Source organism: Nothoprocta perdicaria, unplaced genomic scaffold (assembly GCF_003342845.1).
Source record: "Nothoprocta perdicaria isolate Ctin4 unplaced genomic scaffold, notPer1 scaffold_46, whole genome shotgun sequence".
NCBI classification, from domain to species: domain Eukaryota; kingdom Metazoa; phylum Chordata; class Aves; order Tinamiformes; family Tinamidae; genus Nothoprocta; species Nothoprocta perdicaria.
In genome coordinates, this window is record NW_020455710.1 from 839,490 (window position 1) to 863,322 (window position 23,833).

The 23,833-nt window shown below is 39.6% G+C and overlaps 1 protein-coding gene across 2 annotated transcripts; it reads right to left on the reverse strand.

The window, feature by feature from the left end:
• Positions 1–951: 951 nt before the first annotated feature.
• Positions 952–23,108, reverse strand: TOM1L1 (target of myb1 like 1 membrane trafficking protein). Of its 2 annotated transcripts, XM_026046902.1 has the most exons (15): positions 23,034–23,108; positions 22,820–22,904; positions 20,551–20,629; positions 15,876–16,025; positions 15,275–15,394; positions 13,689–13,799; positions 12,870–12,986; positions 9,276–9,409; positions 6,384–6,444; positions 4,864–5,005; positions 4,378–4,474; positions 3,841–3,901; positions 2,951–3,038; positions 2,602–2,674; positions 952–1,992 (listed from the first exon to the last, which is right to left on the reverse strand). In XM_026046902.1, the coding sequence occupies exons 1-15, from the start codon at positions 23,089–23,091 to the stop codon at positions 1,926–1,928; spliced, it is 1,443 nt and encodes a 480-aa protein (XP_025902687.1). In that variant the 5' UTR covers positions 23,092–23,108; the 3' UTR covers positions 952–1,925. The 2 variants fall into 2 exon arrangements, with proteins under 2 accessions (XP_025902687.1, XP_025902688.1); XM_026046903.1 differs by lacking the exons at positions 20,551–20,629; positions 22,820–22,904; positions 23,034–23,108 and adding an exon at positions 16,849–16,899.
• Between the last annotated feature and the right edge of the window lie 725 nt (positions 23,109–23,833).

Genomic DNA, 23,833 nt, shown 5'->3' on the forward strand with positions numbered 1-23,833 from the left:
AAAAATGGTCTTTGAAAATATAGAAGCTACCTTTAAAATGCATTATTGTATTAAATATATTTGTAATTTAAAACAATCTGGATGATAGTAATGTTAGATTTTCACTGTGTATTTATTAAAGTTTTAAAAATTCTTCCATTATCTTCAATACTTTTTGTCCAACATAATAAGTGAAATATCCATATAAAAATATCAGAAATCCTGACAGTATTATAATCTCTAATTCAGTTGTGTTCAGAAAAATGCACTCGAGATAATTCTTTGAGTCTAGGTTAGAAAAAAAAATCTATTCTTACCCGAGTTGTTTTATGGCTACATTTGCTTTTTGAAATTTTAACTGATTCTGGCCGTTTTCCATGTACTGCTTTATTCGGGTCCAATGTTTCAAAAGAAAAAGACTCTCCTCTGACAAAAGCATCACGAGCCTGTTTCCAAGTGCCCAGTTTCCTAAAAATGCAAATTTTCCCTAAGTTGGAAAGCCCAAATATGCACACAAAGATCGACCATATTTCAAAAGTGAACTCCCTAAGCTGAGTACCCGCCATTTCTCTTACATCTGTATCCATTCTGTTTTTCGAAGATATGCTGGAGAAGTTTAACTAGCATCATCCACCGTAGAGCACTGCTGATTCAGCCAACCCCTTGCCCCCAACTCTTCAAAACAGTCTTTCTGAGAGAGGAAAGCTGGTCTGCTGGCCCAGCAGGTAGCTGCAGAACTGCTAATCAGGTACTTGCACCACCACCACGATTCACATTTCAAACCTGCTTTTGGCATTTTGAGGCGTTGGACGTTAGCTGGTAAATACTCAAAAGTGACAGAGGTTAAATTCTCAGTAAGCAGTGGTTTTATTTGGAGTCTTGTACTACAGAACCTTTGTAACAGACTGAGAACTTGGTATCACCCACAAGGTTATTATAATGAAAGCTTAAAACGTAGTACTTAAACTGTCAGCCTACCAAGTATGAACATGAACAAAGTTCTCAATTTTGTACCAGTTATCTCAAGTTTTGTATCAGTTCAGAATTCCTGAATTTAAGTGCAAATTTTACATTCAGCATAAAAATAGAGAAGGCACTTTATTTAAAGCTAGAACTGTTATTAATTACTTGATTAAAATAACTGGATAACTAATGCTCATCTGCATTGTACCAGAACAAAAGTCTCTGCAGGGCAGGAACACTGAAGAGAAAATGATCGATCCCTTTCCATTATTTACTGAGTACATAAAATTAAAGTAATAACAGCATAGGAACAAGCAGCATTTTTCTGTTCTGTTAATAATGGATGACAGTGCCTAATGCCCCAGCTCAGATTCCTATGAATAAAAAAATATCCAAACATTTCTGTGCATTCAGAATATAAAGGCAAACAGTTTAACTTTGAATGTCTTCAGACAATTATGAAGAGGCCCAAGGATTTCTACATATGGGAAAGCCCTTACCATTTTCCATGGAGATTAACACAGGCAGCAAAGAGGCTAAAACAGAGATTGGATTATAGAGTTTCTGTACATACAAGTGGTGTTTTGGTTGCTACATAAAAAGCTACAGCAGTACAATGGAGCAAACTTGAAGGAAAAGCTTTCTTCTGCAGCTGCAAGAGACTCTTTGCTTAGCTTGTGTCACATGCCAAGTACTACTTCATGGACAGCTTAGTTTGGAAAACATATTTTAAAGGCCCCAGTACCTTAAAGGTAATCACAGAAGGCACCACAGAGAGTACACAGTTGAACATTTCAGACAAATTCTCAAGGTGCAAATATCCAAGTAACTTTTCCACTTCCACATGGCTTGATATTCCAATACTTTTGTTATGTGAAAATGCATAATCGTTCCCTTATTCACTTATACGTTAATGGAAATGGTGCACAGTACTGGCACCAGAGAACCATATATGTGTTCAGTGAAAGAATTCATGTCCACTCTCAGCATTGTGTATCCTTATTAACTTCTGGCTTCAGAAGATTGTCATCAATTTCTTCATAAATAGCTCTGAAAGAAGATGAATAGGGAAGTTCCCACATCACAGCTGATTTATATTAGTTAGACAAAAATGCACTAATAAAATCCTGCCCAATCTTAAACTGCCAAGAGTTTAAAGCGGTTGCTTAATATAGTAGCATCAGTTGTAAGATGTTCACATTTACATAGAAACAAAGAACTAATGCTGTGGTGTGTCAGATTACACATGTAATCAGATACCTCTGGACATTTCCACTTTTGATGGAGTAAGTTTGGAAACATGACTGCAAAATGTAAAGGGCCAGTTTACCACACAACATGTAATTGGCACACTAGTTAGAAAAATCTCAACAAAGCATTTTTATAAACTAACTCAGAAATCGACAATTCCTCAGAAGTAAGTTTTTTGCAGATATTCAATTTTTGTGAGTTTACTGTTTATCCTTTGGTTGGTTACGCCAGGTGCATTAAAAGAAGTACAAAATGCAGCCATTCCCATTTATACTAAGTCCAATTGGTCAGGTAACAACTTAATTAATGTGGCATGTTTTCTAACTCAGAAGAAAAGCCCTTCTAAGAAGCCGTCCTGCCTCTGGCACCTAAGAAACATGTAAATACTTGATTTTAAAAGTTACTTACTCTTTGGGAGCCAAGGGATCAAATTCCATTATCTCATAGTAATGAGATGCCTGTGACTTGCTCTTTGATGTAGCTGAAGGGCAAAGATGGACAGATTAATTCATATTTAAACGTAAAGGACAAGTGTGCTTAATGCATGCTACTTTTTCAAATCTTTCTGAAACCAGAAGTCTATTTCCCATGTGTTTGTTGCTCTAAACACTAAAATGGTCGAGCATCTCTAAGACAGACCACAAACTACATGTGATTTTGCCATCACTGTTGCTGCTCCTAGTCTTTAACAACCATTATGTAAAACTCAAAAGCACTAACATCCATGTGAAAGTTGGGTTTGCAGTATTTTTTTTACCTGCTGGTGATACTCCATTTAGTGATGCTGTATGTCCAGGCTGCAGACTTACTGGATTCAGAGGCACATGGCTTAAGAGAGTTGTAAGCTAAGGAAATCAAGCAGTATAGTGCATTAACAGACTGATCTGTAAGAATCACTGTGGCTTAGTTTCATGACTACTGACTTTAGACTCTCAAACTATAGCAGACAACTCCTAAAAGATTAGGTCAACGGCTATGAGTCTAATTAATATAGGTTCTCCACACAGTTAAAATTCAAAATATGTTAGGTTTATCAATAGCACAGCTCTGTAGTTTATTTCGGATGTGCTTTGTTATACTACAAAGATTCAGACTGCAGTAATCATAATGCAGCTGTCTGCTTCAACTTGCTCTTTAGAGATGCGAGTGTGGGGGATTTCATACTGCCTACCACAGATTAGCATTCAAATTCCTAACACCAAACACCTTAAAGTCCCTTCATATTCTTTATTTTCCATTTGTCATTGGTATTTTGTCTGCAGCATACATCCCCTGTCCTACGTCGCATTTGATTTTTTTTTCCTTTTCTTGGTTTTATCTGAATCAGAGAATACACCAGAGTAACACAATGGTGGCAGGACGAGATCTCAGCTTTCTTCACATGGCATCAGATTAAATACCAATAATACAGCAACTGCTTTTCCAGACTCCACTGAGATTGTCCTGGACTCAAAACAAATTTGCTTTCACAGGAGCAATCTGTGATATCAAGCATAGGTCACCTAGGACAGAGCATTATCTGATGTATGCAGAAGAGTTATAAGGTATTTTTTGGATATTTGGACATCCATCAGGGTAAACCCAAACAGCTCTCCTTCTGCCATTTTTCAGCAAAGGATGATCATTCTGAATATGACTGGTACTCACATTACTATATGTATGGCCAGCCGCGGTGCTTGCACTATTGTTTTGTGCATCACTTGCGAGCCTAGGAGAGAGTAATAACAGAAAACAACTGAGAAACTACTACTAATATATATTTTGATCATTACACTTTTTTTTTGCTCGTCTATTTCTTTTCATATGTCACAACTGAGAGCAGCGGAACAAGTGGGCAAGTGTCCCACTTGTGTAAAAGACACAAGCTGCAAGGACTCCCCTCCTGTCTTAAACCATTTAATTACTGACCTCTACAGTTCATCCATTACTTCCTTTTACTCAAGCAGAAAATCATAAATACTTCCACGTATATTTACACACTTGAGATAAAGGCCTTTAAGTAATGTCTAGAGCAAAGGTAGTTTTTCTCCCAATTTCCTGAATGGGTGTGTAAAAGTATTAACTAGCTGTGTTACCTGAGCTTTCCCTAAACTCACTGGATCAGTTGCATAGGACAGATATCTCTATCTTGTTAACTATCTAGTGCTATTTAGTGCTACCATTTCTTGATAAGAGATTACTTACGGGAACTGCTGGGATTTTGTAGTCGTTGCTAAATCTAGCTGTGGATAAATTGATGGATGGTGCCTCTTTGTATCTTCAGGGCGTGCAGATATGCAATCTAAAATACAAAGTGGCAATTAATAATAATGTTAATAAACATTATTAATTAAATGTTATCATTTGGTGGAGGGGTTAAAGTTTTGTTGTGGAAGCATATAAAAAAAATCCAAAACTCTACTTCTATTTGTGAAGCACAAAGACAAAATTATTACAACTCCAAGATTTCAAATTTCAATAATGCAGGAATATTGATTCCACTGCAACCAGAGACCCTTAATGCTATCTTACCTTACATAAACCTTACTTACAAAAACACATCAATTATCACACTCCTCAAAGCTAAGGTCAGCTAGTTTACTTTCTTTCAAGGACCTTCTCTCTTCTTCTACTAAGTTTTTATTGGTTTAAGACACTAGACTGCAAGGAAAATATGAATTCATCACTCACTAAGGCCTGAGAATGGAGACATCTCAGAGTTTGTTCCCACCACTGCTGATGGAGTGTGGGATGTTCCCACCACAGGAGATGGAGAATCTGCAGAGAGGTCAAGTAGATCACTTGAGGGGGCAGATGGCTGTTTCCTGTACAGCTTAACATATAACAGGGAAGAAAGTTAAAATAAATAATTTTTGTACAGTTTTAAACATGCAATTGCTATTTTTACAGAATATAAGCTTTCTAAATCATAATGTATTCATTACTAAGAACTGGATAGCAGTTGACAAGATCAGGATCGTTGTTTTGAAAGCAATATAGCTACTGAAATAAATCAATATTTTCCAGAAAACAAAGCTTCAGCAAGGTTACTGTTCCAAAAACTATGAAAGACAGTTTCAAAGTAGGAAATGGAACTGACTCAATTCCAAAACGTAAATGTGAGTATGTTTAGTTACAAGTTTGATATCAATTTTCTGACTGATACTATGCAATTATTTTTAGGAGATTAATTTTTTCAATCTTACATGGGATGGGAAATCTTCAAAAAAAATCTCACAATTTCCTAGAACACAGAAAAATGTTTCCTGTAAATGTGTTAAAATTAAAAATGATATAAACAATAAAAAATTAATAAAACCAATAAAACCACACCATTGAATGATATGGTTTGGCCATATCAGATCAAAAAAAAAATTCTATTTTAAACTTGAAGACTCCTGAATAATTTTATGATGCACAGACTGCATCACTTGGACTGTTACGTAATTCAACACTGCAACCATTAAGCCAAGAAAAAAAAAATTACCTGAATGAAGTAATAGCAGTTTTTCAAGGAAAACAAGAATGTCTTCTTTCTTTAGTAATTATTAGCTGTATTTGGCATTTATAACAAGGTCATTTTCATATCAAGTCCTATATGACTGTGCAAAAGTGGCTTAGCAGAAGCTGAAACATGCGCAAAATTACTTTGGGCAACACAGTTAGCAACCATAATTACTAATCAATAAAGGGCAGCCACTAAAGATTTGCTGAGATGCATCTACATGCCTTTCTTCAAAATTCAGAAAAAAACTCTGACTTCCCAGAGGGGAGAAAGAGCATCAGTAATTGTAATTCTGATCGTGTAACAGTGTATTTCAGTCTATAAATGCTCACAAGAATAAATGAAAAAAAAAACTCACTATGGTTCCTCATTTCATGTATGGCAATAGTACTTAGCTTTACAGGTGATAAAACAGCATTTGAACAGATTTTCTTTTGCTGTTTCTTTCTTTCCTATTTTTCCTTACCAAGCTTCCATCTTAGATTTTACATTATTTGCTGCTTTAGCTACATGAGGTTGTATGGACTTGTCCAAGCGAAACTTCTGAAAAATCAATAGAGCAGCAAGCATCCTACTGAAGACAGCAAGCTGTAGCTCTCAATCAGAGAATAAAAAGATCTGTGTATATGAAAAACATATTTCTCACAATGAATAGAAAGAAACGCTTAGAGTCCTGCAGCTCGTGGGTACATCTACAATCACTCACCTCCTCCCGTTCACGTTGTATTCTCTGATTCTCCAAAAATCGAACTCTATTTCGAGAGAACCTGTTGAAATTGTATAATTAAATGTTCATTCTGATATTTCAGTGACATCATTTTTAAAACCGGGCCTTTATTGACAAAGGCTGATTTCAAAGAACTCCAGAGAAGAACAGAACATGCACTACAGGTGCTTTTCTCTGTGGCAATTATCTCCATACTAGCAACCTGCCTCATTACTCCAATGCTGTGGTCCTCTCTGATCACATTAATGCTTATTCTAGGGCTCATTTTTGAAGACAGTCATCTGTTTCTTTTAAATAAAACCGAAGCACAGGTAAGTCTGCTGCTGTACTCATGCCAGGCAGGTGAGGGAGCTCATCCTGTGCCAAGTCTGGCTTCTTCTGACCAGAACAGTCTTTGAGCTGTATCCCAGGAAGCCGCCTGTCCTCAGAAGTCCATTGAGCCCTTCCCCAGGGTATACTGCACACTTACTCTGAGACATGTGCCTGAAATAATGAGAGGACTTTTGAGACTTGGGGGAAACTTGGAGGAGGAAACTTGGAGGAGGAAACTTGGAGGAAAGAAACAAAAAGAACACCTGAAAAAAAAAAAAAAAGAAAAAAAAAAAGAAGTATGTATTGGGAACCAAAAAAAGGCAGAGGAGACCCAGGTAGGTGATACTTGACATGCATAAGGCTAGTCCATTCAGAAATACAGATCTCAAGCAGTAGAATCTTACATTAAGACTGCCTACAAAACTGCACTTGTACTCCATGGTTATCTAACTGGTGAGGCCTACAAAAAACATATGCAGGGAAGAATAAAAGGCAAAAACCTTTCCAATTCATCTACGGTACAGTAAGAACCGAGAAGCTGCTAGAGCCGCTAGAGGGAGTCATGGCTATGTGCACTAAGGCAGTTCATTGCACAACGATGTCTGCTCCCAATTTAATCCCAACTCCATATTAATAAAGAGAAACAGAGAATGCAACATAACTTGTCTTCAAACAATAAAACCAGCATGAGGTAGATGCAGCTGGTTAAAATCAGTTTGTCCTTTGCACTTCACACTGTTCAGAGAGATTCCCAAAGAATTAATCTTTCTGTTGCAAACACAAACTGAATAAATCCTCCCACTGACCAAATCTCAAGTGCACTGCATCTGCACTCAGAAAGACTGGTTAAATACGAAACATAAGATAATAGCCCTAAACTGCAGTAGTTTTCGTTCCAGTTACACAATGGCCAAATTATTTGCTCCTTCAACGACTGGGCGAGTCTTTCTAAGGAATTCGTCGAATTGGAACCACAAGCTCCTATTCAAAATTCAGGAGATTCTTGACATTGCTAGGATTCATTAATATTAATAAAAGTGTATTATATATATATTAATAAAAGTGTAAGCCCACAGTTGAATAAAAGGGATTTACAGAAGACAGAATTCTATTTTTGCTTTACTAACATAAAAAACTGGAAATATCCCAACCCTGAAAGCACATGGTAATACATACAGTAGTATTTCAGATGAAACAAATTTTGGAGCATGCAGTTTCTCTCTGTTAAAGAGGCACCAGGAGCAAAACCAAGCCCAGAGTTACTCACAGTAAGGAACAAGAACCAAGTGGAATTTCATGATTGGCTCAAAAGGAGTTTCAAGGACAGCAGTGGATCTTGTGGTTAAGAGTCTAAGCTCTGGTTATATTATGTTGAATCCTGTTTCTTTTACTTTGTGTTGCACAATTTGAACAGAGACCTATCATGATTTTTTAAAAACTGGTAAGATAAATGCCTCTTAGAAATGCCCTTTTCTTCTTCTTCCCTACCCCACATTCATGTCTGTTAGTGTATTTCTCTTACTATTTGCTTCATTTGTTAGATCAAAGTAGGTGACAGGTCTTCACACTTCTAATGCTTGTCAGAAGTTACAGCACTCTGTGAAAGGATGGCTACCTCAAGCCCATCTACCTATGCCAATTTACTTTGCCTTAAGAGATAAGTAATGGAGAAATGTGTAATGGATAAAGCACTTCAATCCATTCAACCTTCAAAATAGCTCCTCACATGGCCTTGGAAGATCCTATTTTCCATATGCATACAGCAAAAGTCTTTAATTTGTTCCTTAACCATTGCCCCGTGATGCATAATCGTCTTTAGAATATCACCAAAGGTTATTTCCCATTAAAGCACAATGCTCCCCATGATTATATTCACTCTGAATTTGTGGAGGAAAATACTGGAATTTTTAGTCTAAACTGAACTTAGTTTTTGCTAACTGCTAGTCACGCTACTGATGACGTAAGAGACAAATACGTGGGATGTCAACACAAAGCAGTGTAGTGCTTCCATGTGTGAAAGAATAAACACTTCCCCCTGTAAGACAGGTAGGACAGCTTGTTCCAATTCAGTTGAGAAAAGCCAGTAATTCTCAAGCATGCAATGATGCAGAATGCTATTTCATGGCTGATTTCTGCAGTAAAGCTGTCCAGGGTATTTAGAAAGGAGGGTGTTTATTCTTTCCTGGAAGTGTGTTCACAGAAAGGAGGACTCCCCAGGAAGAAAGAGCTTGTAGCTGATTAATGGCAAATCTACTGCACATTACAGGAAAGAAAGAGCAAATTCCTAAATAGTTTTTGTATAGTTTTGCACACTATTAATTTGTTTTAACCGATTCTAATAGTTTTCTAACTACCTTTATGAATCACTTCTGAGAAAGTAGAGGGGACAGCAAATGCGTAATTTTCTACTTTTGTGATTTTCTTTGCTCTTTGTGATTTTTTTTTTTAAGGATAATATCTGTCTCTCTGTGGAGAATCAACATTAGTTATATGGTCCACTTGTGTTCACTGCATGCATTTATCCAGTCGAGACACCTAGGAGAGGGGTTCTATATTTACCTTTCATGTCCCAGGAGAACATTATTCAGATCTTCATTTACTTGTATTAATTCAACTATCACATCTTCATTCTCCACTGTCACCAACAATTCCATGATCCTCTCCTGCATCATCCGACAGGTCTTATACAGTTTCTGCCCAAGGTGGGAGGAATGAAAAAAAGCAAAAAACCAAAAAACTTAGCTGCGGTCTCCCAATTCGTTGGTTTTGGAGAAGAATGATAAGGCAACTGAGTACTGCAGACTCATGGCTAACATTCCTTAATTTAAACAAACCACACACATACCAAGGGTTGCAAACAGAGTAATTTTCATGTCTTTGATGTCTTCAAAACAAGGCTGACAACTTCTATCATTGCAGGCAGCACTCCGATGCCTACCCTACCCCCAACTGTGACCCACCTTCATTTCCAAAGGCTCATCTGTCTCTAAAGACTAAATTACAAATACAAATTAAAAACAAATAATAAAAAGAGAGAGAAGAAAACATAACCTCTATGAGGATTTCAGAGAAAATCTGAACTGAGTGTGATTCTATGCAATTAAACTCTGTAGGATACTTCACATCAATTTAATGAACGCGATTCACGGCTTTCTTGAAGAAAGAAATCATAAGCCCAAAGGACAGAGGAGCTCAAGTGAAATTTGGATGAGCTTAATCCAAGCACTTCTTAAGAAAGTAACACAAACCTAGCAGAATCAGCAGATAAGAGATTTCTGAAGATTTATTGAGTAGAATTTTACATTACTGCCAGCTGAAATGCAAGTCAGTTTATTTATGCTCCTCTCCCTGCTGATTTTGCATGTTCAAAGAAACAAATTCTTTAGCAACAGGAACTTTAACCCAGCCAACTTTTTTTTTCCCCCTCTCCCCACAGTCTATCTGCAAATGCTGGCTCTGCTTAAGGAAAAAGAAAAGAAGGGGGAAATGACTCAGTTGGCACATGGCTATTCATATCATTTTATTTTCAAAATGATATGATTTCACTCAAAAAAATATTTCACATAAGTAGTTATATTTGTGTATAAAGCAATTTTGTACCCCTACATAAAACCCCCATAACAATTACACAGGGCTCTGTCTCACAGAGTTGTGTCTTCACAGCCCAGGAGAAAAAAAAACTCAAAAATATATTAAGCTTGATGTTAGTAATTAAATTTAAGAGCCTTTTAACTGCACATCTTATTATCTGCTCCTCATTTCAAAAATGTGCATTTCTAATGGATCCATCATACAGGCAGACCAGCTTCCCTGATCTTATGATCAAAAAGGAGGCAAACACAGACACTCATCACAACCACAGACTCGCTAGGTTTCGCTCCTGTCCACGCCAGTACAGGGACCCGTACGTTTTGAAAGCCAGAATTGCACAGAGTTGGTCTATCGGTTTAATAAAATGAGCAGCAATTGCAATCAATTTGGGCTAATGCTTCTCATTTGATGACCTTGACCCAAATTCCTTCCTGTCCTGGTGCTAAAAGCATTTGTTACTCCTACTAGCTGACAGGGGCTATGGTCAGCATAATATTTCAAGTGAACCTGCTGTCTCATGCTTTGCCTGAAACTGGGAAAAGCAGGACTGGTCACTTACAAAGATACAGAACCGAGATTATGTTCCTCTGATGTCATTTATCCCGTTATGAGTTTTATTGAGAGATACAGGATAATCATAGGGACAGAAATTAACCATCTCCAGCTCACTCAAAGCCTAAAACAAGCAGCTCTCTTCATAATGGACTCTGTTCTCCAACAGCAAAAGTCTAATGAAAGCAATCCATGTAAAGCTAGAAACAAAATGGTTCAGTAAACACTGAAAGAAACATATCCTGATGCTTCACATGTCTCTAAAGAAACAAGAAAGGAACAGAAATAAACAACAACGGTAAAAATCAATGTACAAGGAATGAGTTTTTATTCCCTCCTCCAGGAATGGGAACTCCACGCCCTGTCCTCAACCTTTTGCCAACATTTTTATTACTGGGAGTGTCAATAAGAATCTACCAGTTTACTGTGGGCAACTTAATATATGCATCCACGTCCAGAAGGACCATTACAGAAGCCTGGAAATGAAGGACATACTTTTCCAGTTTCACAAGTGAAACACCTTGTCTGGGACCAGATGGAGGTGGCCAAGTGTAATAAACCAATGTTATCTCTTACCGGGGGTACCTTTCTCTGGCTGGTTAAGTCATCAAGGCCTGTTTGCATCTTTGCAATCCAGTAAGAGGCAGCAGCAGTGCAGAAGCTAACTACTGTGCATCCAACCAGCTGCTAGGTGGTGTCCATTGCTGCCACATCCTCTCCTCAATTCCTTTGCACGGGTAAAGCGAGGCCTCTGCAATCTACTGCTGCAGCTATGTGCCTATGCTTGAAGGCTACTCTGTTCAGATCCTGGTATCTTGCTATGGAGACACTTCCTCCCTGGACCTATAGCTCCACAGATTTCTGCGGAAGAGATGGTGTTGGAGGTGCCAGGAGTTTCAAGGGTCACCAAAGGCACTAAGAGAAATATTCTGTCTCTCTCTGTGGACATAAGGGCTGTCTGGTTCCCCCAGACCAATAGCACTGGTGTCAAAAATGGCTGGATGCAATGGGAAACTGCTGCTATCCCTCCATCCCTCACACTCCTCACCAGTTGTGAAACAATACATAAAAGGACACAGCTGCATAGCTCAACTTTGAAGTCTACTCAATACCTCTCAACAAGAGCTCCTTGCTGAGGAAGGATGCTCCACTGGGCCAGGGAATCACACCTGAAGGTTGTGGAAACTACATCAGTTCTCCAACACATTTAATGTTCATAAATTATGAAAAAAATGTTTCCTCATCATATAAGTTTGAAGGTATGTTTAGAAACAAAAGGATACAATTTCTGAATTATTGCAGAAAACAAGAATCAGAAAAATGTCGATTTGGTACAGGTCACTAGCTACTCCAATGCTACAGTAGTACAGCATTTTGAAGTTTCTTAAGTAGAAAATCCAGCATTTAGAGAAGTGTTTAGAAATAGTGACATCATAAAAAGAAGACTGTATCTTCACTGTCAAACCCAAACTTGATTATTGCAATACAGTTCCTTCAGGCTACGCTTGAAGAGCATGTGCCTTCATTTGTTGCACAGTAAGCTCCCAGTCTTTGAGGTCATGCACATAAAAAACAATGCTTCATATTCCTCACTGGCCTCCAGTCTGCCTTCAAGGGATTGGTAATAATAAAGAGATCCCTGAAAACTCCAGAATGGATATGTGAGACATTGTGTCATCATTTCTCCCCACAGGGCAGCTATGTGCAACTGGAATGTTCTTGGGGCTGTTTCACAGAACATACTTAACAGAGAACCCTCTATTATGGTATTCTTTTTGCCTTTGGAATTCCCCAGAGCTTAAATTTACATTGCAAGTTGTCCTGTCCTTCCCAGGCTATCTTGATGTCAGGGGAAGGTGAAGGAAATGAGAGAGCCGAACACCACCAGAAATAGAAACCTGCTGTTGGTTTCTATATTACAGGTGTCACAAGAAAGGACACAATGTATATTTTAAAATTAACATTGGTCAAAACAAAGCAATGGACCTTACCAAATGAATTATAGCATACCTGTAAAAGATTCATATCATCTGGATTTTCAGAGCCAGGAACGTTTTCTTTTAAAATTGATGACATGACTCTCACATTCATTTTTGCCATATCCAGTTCACTGTACAGTTTCCCAATCTGTTCAGTTCAACATGACAGAATATTGTGTATGTAAACAGAGTGGCCAGAATAATTCTTACTTCTAATATGTGCTTTCTTCTCTGTCAAGTATAATACAGGCCTAATTAACATTGTTTAACTCCAGTGACTCTTCATGAAAATAAACATTGAATTAGGCTGGCTTTTATACATCCCATCAAATTGAGATTTAAATCTGAATCTACTATTTCTCCTTCAGGGCTTTCAGGTTAAGTCCTCCCACTATTGACAAGGCTGTTACTCTTTTCAGTTATCTACAGCATAATTAGAAATGAAAGCAGACTATCCTTTCCTTTCCATTTTTTTGTAATAAATTCTTTGCACAACTCTCAGGTAAAAATAAATTTTTTTTTCCTCACTTATCTTTGAAGTAATTTCTATGAATTTGCATATTATCATCACAAAAGATGACTGGAAATTTTCATGATCAAGTAAATGATTCCATTTCCCACTTGAGCCATGCTCTAACATTAATTCAACCTACTTTTTCATGCTCTGCTTGGCCATACCACCATAAAAACTTCTTCAGGATAGGGCAAACCTACAGTCCCGAATACAGAACTATGCTACTTGAAGGGATGGTTTTCTAGTGGTTTATGCACTCAGGTGGTGGAAATCACAACTGCATTTGCAGCATCCTGCAAACGGGATCTCCAGCCTTCGAGTCTGTTAGTACTGTACCTGCTCAGAAGTCAGCAATAATGTTGGACCAGTCGGATGAGGGAATAAGGACCGTTTTGCAGGGGAAGCAGAAGATGGGGAGCTCTTTGTAGAAGACTGAGATGATCTTTGCTGAAAGAGAGGAGATCAGAGATTTGGTTTAATGGAAGAATTGAAACCAGCATCCAGATCAGAGCATCTTCATCAGACTAGACAACTGGGCATTAGTTTTTTCACAATCAACAGCTATTTTGTAATGCAATCAGACTTAGAATTCGGCTTTTAAATGAGTTTGTTTGCAAATGATTCCATCCTGAGATCAAGTGGGAATGGCTAAGACCACGCTGTCTCCTTGAGCTCTTAAGCTATCTAACAGAAAGAAGAGTCCCTCCTAAAGTACAGTTGTAACCTTAAAATAAAGGGTAATTTAGAATTGGATCATGTGTGTAAGCAGAGGCAGGGTCCGGATCTCTGTGGAAGAATACTAACAAGTTTTTTGGATCCAAAAGCTGGAAAACTTGGACTGCAAAAAGCTTCATTTGCATTCTGGGTTGAACAGCAGTACAAAAAAACTTGCCCAAGACTGTACATTTCTGATTTTTTGTTTTCTGACTCTGAGCCAAACATTGTATTCAGGTCTGCTGGTGCTGAAAACAACAGAATACCTCCCACTGACTTTGCTGAGCTAGATGTGGTAGGCAAAGTCATCTCTTCTGTACTTTAGCATAGAAAAATAAACGCCTAGTAAAAGTAATCTCTATAGAGCTTGTTCAAACATTCCCAAATGAGTTTTTGTCCACTTTACTATTCAGTCAACAACCAAACACAGGATAACTCCAAACCATTCCTCTGCGCACTGATTACAGATCTACTTCTGTAATTGCAAGGTTCCACCCAATGGTTTCACACCTCTCCAAGGTCTTGTGAAATCATTTCTAATAGAAAACAAATTCTGAAAAGATTTACTCTAGAGAGTATATTGCATTTTCAGCTGATATCCAATGCTCAAGCCATATTTATAACTTAATGTAACCTAGATACTATGCAATAATACCTATGACATACAGGTTTAAATAATGAAGGTAGAGATTACCTCATACAGGCTTTGCAAACATCTGGATAGATGTATAGATAATCTTTTGTTATAAGTTTCTACCTCTCTCAGTTTATAAGTAAACATACATATCACCTATGTTCTGAATGATAGGTGTTTTCATAAAGATCTTGCTCAGTTGAGACTTTCAAAACCTGCTAAGTTTGGAATACTCAACTCTCATTCATTTTGATGTAAAAAGCATGCCCAAACCCTTTAAATGCTCTGAAAATCTCAAGAGACAGATGCTTCCTTTTTGAGAATGCATTCACTCATCTGTGGTTTGAAATTAAATAAAGATACTATTATTTAGGCCAAGTTCTTTGTTGATCTTAGTAATTGAAACTGATTTCTGCTCACGTCCTTGAGGAAGTTGGTCATAGATTGCCCCGGAGCATTTCAAAACAAAACAAACACACCTTCTGTCTACAGAGCTCATACAATTAACACATCCTGTTTCTGACTTACAATGGGTAATGCAGGATCCTCATGCAGGATCCTTATGTATCCTCACCTTAGATACCCCTGTGCTGGAGTCAGAGGATGGAAACTCCACTCCTTTCTTCAGCAATTCTAGATAAACTTCTTTTACTTCACTCACATCCACCATTCCTTGGAACCCTCGGGCCCATGTCTAGTTTTGTAAAAGCAGAAACAGTTAACAGTCACAAAAAATGGAGAGTCAGTAGGTCCTAAAATTGCTTCTAAAACACATGTTAATAATGGGAGGGGGTTCCCTTTGCCGGAGCTACTTGTTTTCTCCCTTACCCTCCTCAAAACAACTGCATTCAAAGCAGCATGAATGAGCTGAAAGCTTCAAAGATTCCTCTCGTCCGGCGTGTTCAGAGCAACCACAGAGAAAGCTGCCCACACAAACTGGGAGGAGAATGCCAAAAGGCAGAGTTTGACGGTTTTCCAGAATTACTTCTGTTTTTTTTCCTCCTTGTATCTCACTCCATGTTGTTCCTGCATGAAGCAGGAGCAGCAAGAACAAGCAACAGGTCCTCTTTAATAAGAGGTTCCCATGAATACATTAAAGCACAGCAATGTGCTGCATCATTAAATATTTACCCTACAGCAGAGACACAAATACACACTATTTACTCAAGACTTACCATGATAAACGTCAAGATTTTCTCCTGCATGTCAATAGGCAAATTGTATCTCGGATTCAGCAGCTTCACTAGTTTGTCTTTACAGAACTCTTTCTTCACAACTAAAGACTGGAATCTTGGGCCGCAGTTCTCTATACACATGTCAAGCAACTGTATGCAGGAAAAAAAAAGCCTCCATTACACAAATGCTAGGAAAAATAATTCGCCTGCTTTTGTTTCCTCTCTAATTTATTTCAAGGTGTTATTGTGAAGAGCACAAATAGGCATCAACAGATAAATGTCTGCAATTTCACTAGAATATCTGAAAAGGTTGCTATGGATGGCAGTTCATTATGTGCATTGTTATTCCTAAGCAAATAAAAAATGGGTTAGCCAGTTACCCTATTTTAAAAAAGAACAGGAGGTATGATCACACCTATTCCGATGCCATGGCAGTTAGTGAACATACAGTATCTTAACTGCAGGAAATCTGTTTACAGCATGAAAAATGGCTTATATACATTAAGAGTAGTATTATTTCACTGCCTAGCACACAAGTATCTTGCCTGAAAGACGCTGAAGAGCTCTACAGGACAAGAAAATAAGATTAATAAACGCTTTATTCCTTCAAGTGGAGACTAACCAAGAAACAGGGATGAAACAACCAACCAACCAAAAAAAAAAAAAACCCCAAAAACCTAAATTCTGCTTTTAAAACTGTGCTTTCTCATCTAGTGAAAAGTGGGCAATCCTGTACTTTTTATTTCTCAACTGTATCTTTACCCTCCCTTCCAGTCTGAGGGGGAGACAGGAAGATGAAAGACGAGGGTAGGATTTGCAGGAGTTTGCAAGATGTCATGTTTTTATAAACATACAACTGCTGAATCACGCAATATACAGGAAATATTTCTCAAAAGGATACACAGATTTTAATGGACACTACCATGCTCATGACTGAGTAGATGAAATATGCTTTCCTAGAGCAGCAACTCACTTTCTAGCCTCAGGGCTTGGGGGTATCCTCCCAATGTGATCAGACCTTATGGAAGAAGAAGTGTAAGACCAGATGAGAATATATTGCTGAAATAAAGAAAAGGCAGAACAAAGAGACAGTGCCAGCTGTGCAAAAAAATCAACTTGAAAATAATTACCCAAAACTCTTGGCTCAAATCATTAGTTCTCATTTGAAAGACTACATGAAACATATGCTAATAGGCCAAGTCGTTTACCTATGCAGTACTTCAAAGATGGTTTTTGCAAAACATTTCCAACCTAGTATATGGGAAATTTGGCATGCTATTCCCTACTATTACCCCCCTACTTGAAGAACTGATTCTTTACTCTATAAATGAAAGTACTGGGCTAGATCCTCCACTTAGTCATGCCAGTGCAGTCCCCTTACAGTAAAACTAACCTGATTTCAGAAAAAGAACTTGGCTCCAGTATCTTTATCTGGATCATTAAGGAACAAGTCACTTTTAGGCTAATAACATCTTTTGTTCAGCTTCAATACGTTCATTTTATCATTTCATATAGGACCACATCTTCCCAAATAGTTCCAATGGATGCAATGGGTCCGACGCCAAGTCAAACGCACAGAATTACGGAAACTCTCTAGAAACATGTTTTAAGAACAGCAGTATCAAATATAGTCTTTTACTTTCTTTGAAATCTTTTGCAATAATACAACACAAAGATTCAAGTTCCTCCCACTGCTATTGTACACAAGTGTGTGTGTATTCTATGTGCACACGGGTGTGTGGACAACAGCATTAAGGGGGGCACATTTAATGCTCCATGTGCTATTTGTTCAGCTCTTAAGCACTTGCAGGCTTCACAACGGGGGGCACTGCAGTAAATGCCTGACGAAAACAAAACAAGGTCTAAGGAGAAAACTATCAGTAGTCTCAGTGTTCACTGCGCAAGCAGATTTTATGTGGTCTATTCAAAGTCTATTATTATTGAAGACTGAAGTAATAAATACTTTACTGGATTCCAGCCTGAAAGTCCTAATCCTCCTCATTCTGTGATTATGAAATCAGCACTACCAAGCCCGACCTCTTGGCTTTATCAAAGATAGTGAATGATGCAACGTTATGGCCTGACACACATACAGCTCAGTCCACGTGACTTAGGAAACGCCAGGTCCCTTCCCCAGATCAGAGCACACGAAGCTAAGGCAGAGCCAAGAGATCACACAGCTGGCACTCACCCTGCTTCCTGAGAGTAAATAAGCACACATGCAAAAGACACACAACGAGAATGACGTTGCTTAGATTTAACACATCTCAGTGACAGAATTAGGACTGACATATGCAACGCTGCCACTCCAGGCTGAGACTTTCACAACATTTCAGTCTGCAAACGTTCTCTGGGAAGGAGCTCCTTAAGAGAGCAGTTTCATTAGAAAGATTAAATTCCAGAATTTGAAGGTCAAGTAAATAAAACCGGATCAAAGTATGCGTCAAAGCAAAAGTCGCCTGCAAATCTGTAGTCTTCTTTGTTATATTTACTGTGCCAGTTTCTCAAAAGCTGGAAGACAGCATATGCTTCAGGAAAGGCACAGTTCACCAGAACACAAAGGTTCTTTTTTTTTTTTTTTTTTTTTTTTTTTTTTTTTTTTTTTTTTTTGGTAGGCATTTAGGAGAAAAGACGGGAATTCATAAAATATGGTAACTTGTATTTGATTTTTTTTTTAAGAAACTGAAAAATATTTCCCAGATTTTTATTTGCAATGTCTTCCTGTTTCTTTCTAGTATTTCAAAATGAGCAGTAGGAACAACTTTAGTATAACAATCAAGAACTCGCAAAACAAAATATCTGTAATCTGTAGCTCTTTATAGATCTTTACAATTACAGGTGATTTGCAAACAAAGGAGCTAAAAGTCAAACGCAGTCAGCATGGAGGTCAAAGGAAAGGTTTTATACCTGCAAGTGCTTATGTCACAACAGGGAGAAAAACTGAAATAGGAAAGGAGCCAGGACAGTTATGCAAAAACAAAAGGAGGAAATGGGAGAGTTGAAGGAAACGCTGGCATCTATATTAAAATAAATAAACAAATAAATGATTAAGGAACTAGAAAGTTGGGGAGAGAAAGCCTGCAGAAAAGAAGCTGGGCCAAAAGGATGAGATTGCTTGGCAGGCACAGTCACATGTGAGTGGGTGAGAAGAGAGAGGGAGAAGGGCCCTGAAAACTGGAAAAGATTGTGAGAAAAAGAATGAATTTGTTGTGTAGCTGCAAGCTGGTATCTAGTCCATCTCCAAGCATATACAATGAGCTTCCAGGTCAGGATGATAAAGTTATTCTTGAGTATAACACAAAAACATTCTTTTTCCATTTTAATGTTCCGTAAGAGCTGAACTAGAACGTCATTTTGTGTGTATCTACAGATAAAGACTCCTACATCTAAGGACAATTTTAATTCCAGCTGATTCTGTCTGACATACAGAGGACTAAGACACACACAATCTGTAGCATAAAGAAAGCAGATCTGATACAAGGATAGCAATTACAGAAACAGCGTGTTTCTGTTATGCAAACACAAAACACACAGAAAGGTGATTCATAAGACACTGCAAGAGGAAACTAGGAAAGACGTGAGGAAATGGAATGAGCTAAAGGTATATGTTGGTATATTTAACATATTTATCTCCATCTCTGACTCGTCAGGTGACACTTGGGCAATTACTAAGTGTCCTACAATTTGACACTATCAATTGCCTATCTTCGTAATCACTTCTCAGTATGTGTTGATACAGATAATGATTTTGCACAACAAATACCAAAACCATGAATAATGGTATTTAGAGTGTAATGCAGACAGACATCTACATCTTCCCAAAAAGAAAATGGTGAAGCTATTTCTAGACAAAGAATGAAATACAGAAATCCACAAGAGTTTAAAACATAAAGGTCTTCTCACAATTACTCTAGTTTATTGCGAATAACTCAGGAAACTCAACTGGGGAATCAGTAGATTTTTTGATAGTATTAGGAACTTCTTAATGTTTTCTACACTCTCTATATAGCAGACAATGGAGAACTATGTTTACATGCTCCTACATTGATCACAACTGTGGTCCAAACTTTGGTGAAGGTCAGAGACTGTGAAATTCTGAAGACTAGATATTTTCAAAGTGAGATATTCTCTTCAAATGAGGATATTCCCAGTCATTCAACTTTAATCATAATATTTGAATCCTATGGGGCTTATCCTGTACCTTGCTCCCTTGCTCAACTCACCATTGTTACCCATATTGAAATTTCTCACCAATATGCGACAACACTTGGTTCTAGAAAACAAATATCACACATTCCACAATGCTGCATAACATGCTTTAACTAAGATCAGTACAACAATGTGAGTAATAGAACAATCAAATACAGCTTTTATGTAATATCCCAGGCCCTGTATCTTTCACAAATAGGTGGGGCATTCAGGTACAGACACTCAGAGTCAGTAAGAACCATATTATTAGTACAGAGTTAGCTTAAAAAAATAGTTTAGGAAGAATGGGAATCGTCCAGTAGTTGTATGGAGCTATATATACACCACCTGATCAGTGCTGTGCCAGTGCTATAAACACAGAGAATGTCTCAGACAGCTGTGCCAACGATAACTTGCATGACATCTTAACCTTTCAAATATTTTTCTTTTTTTTGTGTCTGATTAATATAAATATAGTTGTACTTACAGAGAGGGTAAGTCTGATCTCCTTATGGTTACAATTTTTGGAAAGCTTTTTCTTTAATGCTTTAACTGCGTCTTTAGGCCTGTGACAAGATATGAAATAGAGAAAGGTACCAGAAATTTAGACTTATCAAGTTCATAACTTCATCCAAGATCGCAAAATAATGGCCTGAGATATGGGACCAAATTTATCCCTATACTTACACCTCCTATAAAACTAAAGTAATTGCCCCATTGATTTCAGCAAAATCACTTCAGCACCAAGCTAGAGTTACAGAGCAGTGAATCAAGTTTGTTACTGCCAACCATAGATTACTCCGGAAACTCATGCAAAGGAATGAATTTATTGCTCTCTATAGCTTCCTGCAAAATTATATTTTCCCTGTTGTACAAGAGATTTACTTACCTATCTTCTATTGCCACAAAAGAGAGCAAAATTTGCCAAATGTATCAGAGTAGACTAATACCCATTTTTCAAATATAATGCAATCAAAAAATATTCTTCTGGGAGTATACTGGCAAGAGTAGGGATGTCTCGGCTAGCTTCTGATCCTATAATGGCAGGGCAATTTTAATTAATCTGAGTAATTACCATGTTCAGATGGACAACTCATTCCATGCCAAAGATAGTGGCATTTCCATCCTAGTCATTTTGATTTCTATATATACAACCTGTATCTGTTTAGATATCTATGTAGGAGGAAAGAGGTGGAAAATTACATGTGGAAAACAGTTTTGCTTGTTTCATATGAGCTATGTATAGTGTAACCAGATATTACAACAATTAGGGTCACCTCAGCGCCCACGGTAAACCAAATCAAGATGTTCTGAAGTCTCTTTAGGCTCTCTCTAGAATCTAAGATGAAGCAATGCGTAAAGACAACTTTTGAACATGAAAAAATGTATTTTTTTAGAAAATATTTCATAGTCAATAAAATTAAATGTATTTTTGCCATTATTGCACTTTTCAATTTGAAAGACTTGATCATGAAAAGAAAAAAGGTCTCTCTACTTTTTTTTATGCTATGTCAGCAGAGCTGCCACACTTACTTGCACTAGCAGAGCATCAAGTCAAAACAGAAGTGACGGAAGGAGAGGGAAAGGGAAGAGGAAATTTTTGCCTGGCAGAAAGCTATTCCATTCTTCTTTCTTGCTCCTTCTCTGGAGCATCTGGAAGAATGCCAGTCAGAAGCTGCATATTGCATTAAAATAACCATTCATCTAATTAGATACAGCAGTTCTGCTGTTCCTAATATCCTGTTACTGACTATGACCACTGTGACCAGTTGCCTAGGAGGAAGTTATAAGAAGTTCCTCAGTGGGCACCAGCTACGCACAAGAGGAAGTTGTTTATTTAAAAGAGCTTTGCTGCAGAGCTGCTCCACATAAAAACTAACGCTGAGGCTTAAAGCATGAAGCTGCTGATGGCAGCAACTGGGAATATTACTGACCTTCCCAGCCCTATGTCAGGGCCGTGAGTGAGCGCATGGGATCAGGAAAAAAATGAAAGGAACGCAAAACCTGTATGAGACAAACTAACTGTGCTGACCCTACGGCTTACCTTGTTCTTCTGAAGAAAGCCCTCCAGTCAGGGCTAGGAACAGCTCCCGGTAGCAACTAGTTCTTGCAGCACAAAAAAGCAAAATCTTACGTGGAAATTAATTTCCACATTTCAGACACAGGAACGATAAAGTGTAAAGTATCAAAGCTCAACCATGCTGCTCTGCAGCCCTGGCCACACACACCAGGTATGACGGGTGACACTACAGCTCTTTCGTGAGCAGGAACTCAGTGTCACTCGACTCCTGTGCTGTCATGATGCAGGCAGGCTCAGAAAACACCTGAGGGGGAACCCTGATTGAGTCAAAAGCGCCAAGTTCACAGACCTTGCATGCTGTCTGCTCCCACAGGGGTTTTCTGCTCATGCAGAGGACACACTTGGGCACAAGCAGTTACTCGAGCACTGTAGGGTTCAGGGTGGCCACGGCTCTAGCCGACAGCAGCTCAGGCTGGACCGAACCTCAGCTGCCGACACCTGTGACACCTTTTGCTCGTCTAAGAAAGAGCCTCAAAGACCTGACCCCTGAACAAGGCCCCCACTGCTGCGGGCAAAGCTCTTCCCCAGCGGCCACAGCTACCGGCACCTGCACCTCGCTGGCTGCCGCTTCCCTTCAGCTCCGCGTGCGCATCGCACCCCGGCCGACTGCATGTCCTGATTCCCTGGACAGCCGTGTCCGGCTGCACATCCCCGCGCCCGCCGAGCCCGCGCTCACCCCTCCTCCGTGGCGTTGATCACGTCGCAGATGTGCAGGAACTGGCCCCACTCCTCGGTCTGCTGCGCTCCGAAAGTCGCCCGCTCTGAAACGACCAGGGCGGCCGCCTCGTATCGGGGGGGGGGGGGGGGGGGGTCGGCGCCAGGCGGGAAGCGGCGCCCCCGGCTCCCCCTCACGGCGCGGGCTGTGTCCTCCGCGCCGCCCGGCTACTCACCGATGAGGCGCCCTACGGCGGTGCCGAAAGGGTCCTTGGGGGCTTTCCCGAAAGCCATGGCCGCCGCCGCCGAGGGTCGCGCCGGCTCCGCGCCTCAGGAGCGGCGGCCCCGCGGCGGATCCGGCCGCCCCGCCGGCCGCTCCCTTCCTGCAGCGGGGAGGAGCCGCCTCCAGGTACCGCGGCGGCTCCCGCGCCCGATCACGTGCGGGCCGGGCCGCCCTGCCCCGTGCCCGCCGGGGCGGCGAGGAGCGAGGCCGAGGGAGAGCGCCCCGAGCCGCCGCTCGGAGCTGCCTCCAGCGGCCCCACCTGGGGCCCCCTCACCTGCGGCAGGAAGGGCCGGGAGCGGAATAGAGTAACAAAATAAAATGTCCCTCGCCACAGAGGGCTGCAGAAATACTGCAACTTTGTCTCTGTAGGCCTTCCTGAATACACGGTGTTAAGCAGATCCTTTTTAAAGGATCAGCTCCTCCAGTTAAGTGCGGAGAGCTTTGTTTTAGAGAAACGACCTGTGAGAATTAGGCTTTTCTAGGATTAACTTGCACTTTAAGGTTGGTATCTGCATGTGTGCTCAGTCTGTCTGCTTCTCGAGCATCCATAACACACTGGCGTTAGCAGGTTTGTCCTTCCGTGGATTAAAGTGTCCGCACATAACTGATTTATTTTTAAGGAATACAGTAGACACAGTGAGAATGACAACTTCTGCTACCCCGTACTGCACACAGCTGCCCCTGGGCAGCCCGTGGCTCCTGCGGCCTTCACCTGTCAGCCCCCTCAGGCCCATGCCTGTCCCAGGCGGGCGA

Excerpts from the sequence above, each read along its gene's own strand:
- TOM1L1 (XM_026046902.1), bottom strand. The coding sequence starts at position 23,091 with ATGGCTTTCGGGAAAGCCCCCAAGGACCCTTTCGGCACCGCCGTAGGG. Across the intron at positions 22,905-23,033 it reads CGCCGTAGGGCGCCTCATCG|AGCGGGCGACTTTCGGAGCG; the intron begins GTGAGTAGCCGG and ends TGGTCGTTTCAG. Across the intron at positions 9,410-12,869 it reads ATGATATGAATCTTTTACAG|AAACTGTATAAGACCTGTCG; the intron begins GTATGCTATAAT and ends CACCTTGGGCAG.